Below are 6,854 nucleotides of genomic sequence, written 5' to 3' on the forward strand. Positions count from 1 at the left end.
TATCTTGGGTGATGCTCACTGGCAGCCAGCAATGCCCTCCTGTGAAAGGCTCCGGGACATGGCATCCTCCAGTGTGTAATTAAGAAATGTAATGTAATTGATGTTCAGACATAAACGAAGTGAGCGCATCCTATTAACAGGACAGAGTCCTTTTCTGCCTGGTGCCTGGCAACCTCACTTGGCCTTTCTGAGACCAACTTTGCAAAAGTGCAAGGAAGGGAAGTGAGCATCTTCTCTGCAGTGGCAGCAAGTTTCAGCAACCAGACGTATGGAAAATGCACCTTCTGTTCTCACCAAGTACATTCAATTTCATTTCACCCTCCCTCCAGTCTTTACTCAATTTAAGATTTTAAAAAAACAACAGCCAATGAGGCATTATTTAAGCCTACCATCTTAATCCTTGCCTTTTTTAAAATGACCAATATAGTCAGGAACACTGGTTTCTGTTTCTTCCTCTTTTTGTCCATTCGGAGTTTGTAATCCACATGAAAGATACACAAGCAATATTATTTTTATAAAATCTGAGGAGAGGGATTTATTTTTTTTCTATTATATGCCTCGTGTTCTCTATGGTAGCTTAGTCTGGTCAAAGATTTTGCTCAGAACTTACCAAGAAAAAAAATATTATTTGTTGTAAATGGTTCACCAGCAGAACAAAGGAACTTGGGTATTTGCCATTTTTACTGTAACCCTTATAACGCGCATCCTTACAAGCAAGTGCTTGTTTTAGATTCAGAATTGCAGGTACTTCTTGCTGTTGCTATTTCCACTAGAACCTCGCTTCTTACACACTAAGTCATTTGACACAAAGAGATCAAGCGGTTTATTGAAATTGTGATTAAGGAATGCTGTAGCTTCAATTGCAAAATCAGCGAACTATTCCCAAACATGTGACAACTCTCCCCATTCCAAACTGGAGGGAATGAATTATTTGCTCACTCGTTTAAAAATACCTCTTATCTCCCAACCGTCGTTCCCACCAGGCGCTTAGCAAACGATTTTATTTATCCATTTACATTAATGTGGTGCCAACTCGCTGGGAAAAGTCAAATCATAGCTTTGTAGTAGGCTCAAACATTTATTAAGAAACCCAAAATTCCATAATAAATAAGCACAGACAGTGGGTTTTTTTTTTTTTAACATATCACAAATCGACCAGTATGTAACAAGAATGCTTTATCTACACAAAACATCCTATTTTCACCGTGGGGTTCATCGTTCTTCGCAACAGCTTCTGTTCTCTGGATTTGGACCAGCACATGCAGAAAAAGGGAGGAGAAATAGCGGCTCGCTGTATCTGTACAAAGTCTTCGTCAGAATTTAAGGTCTCTCGGGTCCAAGGCGTCGCTTTGCCCGCTGCTCCGAGGAGGGCGCGGGGCTGCGGCCGAAACAAAAGCGGGGGAAAGAATGAGGGGCGCCAAAGCTGAAACAACGGAATCGCCTTGTTTAGAAATTAAATAGCCCATCAAAAGTGGGAAGGACGGGAAAGGAAGGGGCGGAGGTTTCTGTGTCGCCTTAAAAAATAATAATAATTCGACTCCCGTCGCTTTAAAAGGGTCGTCAAAAGGGGCTGTTTTCCCTGGACGATTCACGTCATGGCCGCCGTTCTCGCCCCGCCAACCGCGCCCGCCCGTTCAAAAACCTGCTTATCAAAAACCCCTGCAAAAAAACCCGTGGCTTTTTAAAAATGTACCTATGGATACACCCACACGCATATGTATCTATACATATACGTCATGTGTGTGTGAGAGGGAGTACATATATACTTTATATGTATATAAAGTATACACATCTACATAATACATATGTACATATATAACGTTTTCCTGTGGATCTGGGTGAGGAGTAGGCCGGGGAGGAACTGCGACAGAACTTATTAAACGAGGTCCGCTGAGTGCTTTAGGATGGGTATTTCTTAAATCTTAATTAAGACACCCGTTGGCTCCGTCTCCGCCGTTTGCAGCTTGAACGTGCTAGGGTTGCTGGCCGGAGATCGCGCTTGTGTGTGTGTGTATGCGCGCACTTACTGGCGCCTTTCTCTCCCTCACAAAACTGGCCCATTGGTTTCAGATCCTGAGTCGGCTCCCTGGTAAGTGAGTGGCTCTCCGCACCCTCCTCTTTTAGGTTAAAAAATGGGGAGGGGGAAAAATGGCGGGAACGAAGCGATCCGCTCGGGTCAGAGCAAGGGAGGCCGGGCGGTGGTGAAGAAAAGGCGGGAAAACGGGAGGCGCGGCTGGGAGAGGCTGCTGGCTGGGAAGGCGGAGGGCGCCATTAGGTGAAACTCATGGAGACTGTGTGCTCCAGCGCTTTCCGGCGGAGGGAGGCGATGCTTGTGCCCCGCCACACGTCGCTGCTGTCCGGGGAGCTGCAGAGCTGCGGCGAGCCCGTCACGTTGCTGGGGCCTGGTAGGGAAGCGGGCACCATGCCAGGGAAAGCGGGCTGGTAGAGGTGCGACTGCAGGCCCGCACCGTTGGAGCCCCCCAGGCTGTTGGACAAGCCCATGGAGTTGGGTGGGGGGCCCGCCGCCAGGCTGCACTGCGACAGGGACTGCGCCATGGCTTGCTGCCTGCCCAGGGCCGGCGGCAGAGGCAGCTGCGACACCCCCGGCATGGCGGCGGCCCAGCGCGTGTCGTTGGCGTGGAAGGAACATAAGCTGTCGCCCATGGCTGCCGCGGCGGCGGCGGCGGCGGAAGGGAACTGGGGCAGGCCGGGCGTGGGCAGCAGGGTGCCGGGGGCGCGGAACACGTTGGTGGTCTTCTTGCGCTTCTTCCACTTGGCCCGTCGGTTCTGGAACCAGACCTGCCCGGATCAGCCGTTGTCGCCGGAGAAGAGGAGCCATGAAAGAGAAAAGAAGGCCGCGTTAGACCCACGAAGGACCGAACTGGCATGGGGCGAAGCCGCAAGGGGGTGCCGCCTCCCTCCCCCAAAGGCCACCCGGTCCCCGAGAAGCCTGAGCGGCCGAGGAAAGCCCGAAGACACAGAGGAGGCCGATCCTGTGGAAACCTCTGTGCCGAAAGTGCTTCGTCTGAAGCAGGGAATGGTTACTCAATTAACAAACAAAGGAATATAGAGTGATGGGCGGCTATTATATTTCCATTGGGATTTTGGTAGAAAAAGGAAGAATCTTCCTTTCAATAAGAGGCATCTGCCAGTTCGAAACACAGATGGTCCGAAGGACAGAACAAAATTGAACTTGTATTGTAAATTATACTACGCTTGGTTTCCGTTCTGAAATGAAATACAATATTTATCTTAAGCCTAGCCATTACCTTACTAATAATATGCGTTGCATTTAATAAACATTTAGATTATTTTTATCAGAATAATTCGGAGAGGGGCGGCATACAAATCTAAGTAATAAATAAATAAATAATTTTGCTGTACTGTCATTGTTACTTCTTTTATCTGCTTAAATATTGAGAACTTTGTTACATTCAGGAGATGCTACCAGTAGTGGGCAAATGGGGTGGGGGGGAGAAACTAAAATGTAGGGTTGGGTTTAAATTGCTTCTAGGCTGTAACATTCCATTAACAGATCCAATTGTTATTTTCTGCCCTGGCATGTCACTAGCACTGATTTAAAAATAAATACTTTTAAATAATGGTATATCATTGTACTTATACGCCACATTGCTGAATATAATAAAATCATTCCATTTAAATCTAATGAAGTTTTAGAATTCAGATAAAACTACCTGGTGCAAATATAGTTTATTGATAAATACTATACTTCATTGCTGAGTATTGTACATCATTCCACTGAAGCTATTATTTGATCAACTTATCAAAAATACACACTAACTAAACAGTATAATCAACGCAGATACATCATCACATTAGACTATAGCTATAATGCAACATGATTGAGGGAGTCATGCTAATTTGAGCTGCATGCTTATACTTTAGGAGAAAGAGGAGAGGAACATCCAAATTTATAGACTTTCAAACTTATTTTGATACATTTGGCACTAATCAACAAATATATCCAAATATATCTTTCCATTGTAGCACACTCCTGTTAAATCTTTTGTCTGTCTATTTCTCTCTCTTTCTCTCTCACACACACACTATGATATAATATTAAAGATGTGGAGAGATTTACATTCCATACCACAACAAAAGCATGGTTGAAAAATACATAGCAGCCTTCATTTTATTTGTTTCTGTGTTGGATTTTATATCCTTAATTCTCAATTTTTAGGATGGAAGTCATAGAAACAATCATTGTCGTTAAATCGTTATGTTCAGTCCTGGATTCAATGATACAGCTTCATGTTGCATACAAATATCCTAGAGCAGCAACTTACTGAGATCTACTGTATGTTGATATTTGGTGTATGTAAGTACCATTTGTAATTGCCTATTAATACTAATACTGATGCTTCTAAATCAGTGGTATGCCTAATACTAGTATGGTAATTGCCCCCAGTTCAGAGTTAATAGAACAACCCTTCATAAGCATCACCAGTTAAAATGTTTTGAGAAGAATCCAGACCAGATAAGTGTTTATCCAGTATGACTCAGCCTATTTTTTTCAAATATATTTATGTGTATGTGAGGTTTTTTACACATAACCCAAAGTATATTACATTATATGGTTCAATGCACACTTCTCTGACCCAAGAATTAAAATAATGTGTTTAAAAATGAAAGCCAGGTGAATTAGTAACTATTTGAAAAAAATGTCTCAGCTCAATGTAATCGTATACAATGAGTTCCACCAAGATCTAATAAATTATACACCAGCTGAAATATTGCATTTGGTTTTAAAAGAAAGATATCCTAGACTAATTATCCAATAGTTCCCCATTTTTTCTCAGAAATTGCAAATTGATTAATAAAGAGAAGGGATATAATTCTTTTATATCAGTTCTCATATTTCCTAATCATGTTTAAAATAAGCATATTTTCCACATGAAAGGAAAAGCCATTGCTTAGGTATAATAGGTTTGCAATTTAAATTTTCTTTGGTTAATTTCAATAAAGTAAAAACAAAAAAATCTAGATATTTCAATGGAGTTTCATTTTGAAGTTGGGGATTAAACTCAAATGCTGCAGGATTACAGCATTGTTACTAAAATGTTACCTCAAGGAAGCTGCTCTGGCAAATGTACAGAATTTTGTTTTAGGCATTCACACTGATGCTTAACCAAGCTTTAATCAGTTTCAGCTACTATTGACCTTACCTATGCTTACTTATTTTTTTTACTTCTATTTAACCTTTTAATTCAAGAACTCTTTAAAAATCCTCTCCTAAATATATGTACTTGTTTAAAAGCTTTTGAAAATTACACAAGTGTGACCTCTCTTCAAAACTAACAACCACTATGATTTTAAGCATGACAATAAGTATAATAGCATTTTCCCACTTAGTTCTAAATATAATGCTGAACAAACTGCATTTAACTCACATAGGCCTGTTTAGGACTATGTCCTTTAGTTAGCTTTTTCTCTTTCCTTATCTAGGCTTTGTATTCTTTATTTCAGTTCCTATCTGAAATAGAATATTTATCTATACAACTGTTATTTGTTTTAAGTGAAGGGGCTATTCATGAATTGCTGTTTGAAAAGAAAATAATGTGTTGCTGGCCCTTTAGTTCTCTTCCTCCAGCTAATGTTTATCCAGATTAAACTTTTAATGTTGTTTTATGTGTTTAGCCAATTGACTGGGATTTTCCTATTTTCTGTTCTTGCTTTATGCAAAGATGGTTTGGTTTTAATCAGCCTGGGTGCTGTCGATTGACAAGTGGTGTGAGTATCATGTTTCAAGGATCATGTTTGCATTCTCAAGCTTAGAGCCAGTTTGGTGTAGTGGTTAAGATATTGATATGGAAACCAGGACACTTGAGTTCTAGTCCAATTTTAGGTATGAAAGTCAGCTAGGTGACTGAGACACACACTGTCTCAGCCCAACTCTGCCTCACAGGGTTGTTTCATGAGAAAAATAGGAGGAAAGAGTATTATGTATGTTTGCCATCTTGAGTTATAAAAGTAGGATAAAATATAAAAAATAAAAATAAATATTCCACTTGTTTAGAAGATAATCAAGATACTATTTAGAGAAGGAGAAACTGGTTGTTTCTTGATCAGTTTCTATCATTTTTCTCTCTTCAAATCTTTTAACACGTCTAAACACTTTTAACAGATCTTTAATCTTTGTGTTCATGTATTTAGCATGCCATAACTCCTTAGGGAGCACATTTGTTAATTTCAGGGTAATATGAACTACAGATTTGTCCATAAGTTCTACCTTATTTGAAAATGAGGGTGGCTTTTTTTTCAACACCACCATTTAAATTTTCTGAGCCTTGACATTGGAGGTATATGGGTCCCAAGTAGAGACATATTTTTGCAATCCCTTTTATTTAGACTGGGAAAGGTGCTGGGGCCCATTAGTAAGAAAGAACAGCTGTTAAGTATCTAAATGTTATAAGAATAATAATTGAATAGAAGGGAGGGGAAGATGTGGAGCAGAGGAGAAATAATTTTGTTCAATTACGTTTTAGGGTTAGTTAAATGGTGGCCACAAAATCATTTTATGTGTCATGGTTTACTGGGGTTGTAAAAGAATTTCCATCAAGTCTGGATCACTTCATTTCAGAGCAATAGTGCATATGCTTTTGAAAATGTGGATGTATCCACTTGGAAACCACTGCATGACAGATTAAACAGGAGTGAAAACCAGAGGGATACAGTATTTGGAAAAAGCACACTTGACAGCTTGGCTCTGGAAATATATTAGCCAGAGGCATTTGGGCAACTTTGCCTTGAGATTGGCATACCAACAATTACCTCTCAGCTTCTGCATCAGCCAATGATATTAATATGGTATTAAGGGTCTAATGGAGTTTGCA

The 6,854-nt window shown here is 40.7% G+C and overlaps 1 protein-coding gene across 1 annotated transcript in view; it reads right to left on the reverse strand.

Annotated features, from left to right (window-relative positions):
* Nucleotides 1-2,271: 2,271 nt before the first annotated feature.
* Nucleotides 2,272-6,854, reverse strand: part of OTP (orthopedia homeobox) — a 9,227-nt gene continuing 4,644 nt past the window's right edge. Inside the window, exon 3 of the mRNA XM_070736356.1 lies at nt 2,272-2,799. Coding sequence (XP_070592457.1) covers nt 2,272-2,799 — 528 coding nt within the window. The remainder of the gene's footprint in view (nt 2,800-6,854) is intronic.

This window comes from Erythrolamprus reginae, chromosome 2, assembly GCF_031021105.1.
Source record: "Erythrolamprus reginae isolate rEryReg1 chromosome 2, rEryReg1.hap1, whole genome shotgun sequence".
Lineage (NCBI taxonomy): Eukaryota > Metazoa > Chordata > Lepidosauria > Squamata > Dipsadidae > Erythrolamprus > Erythrolamprus reginae.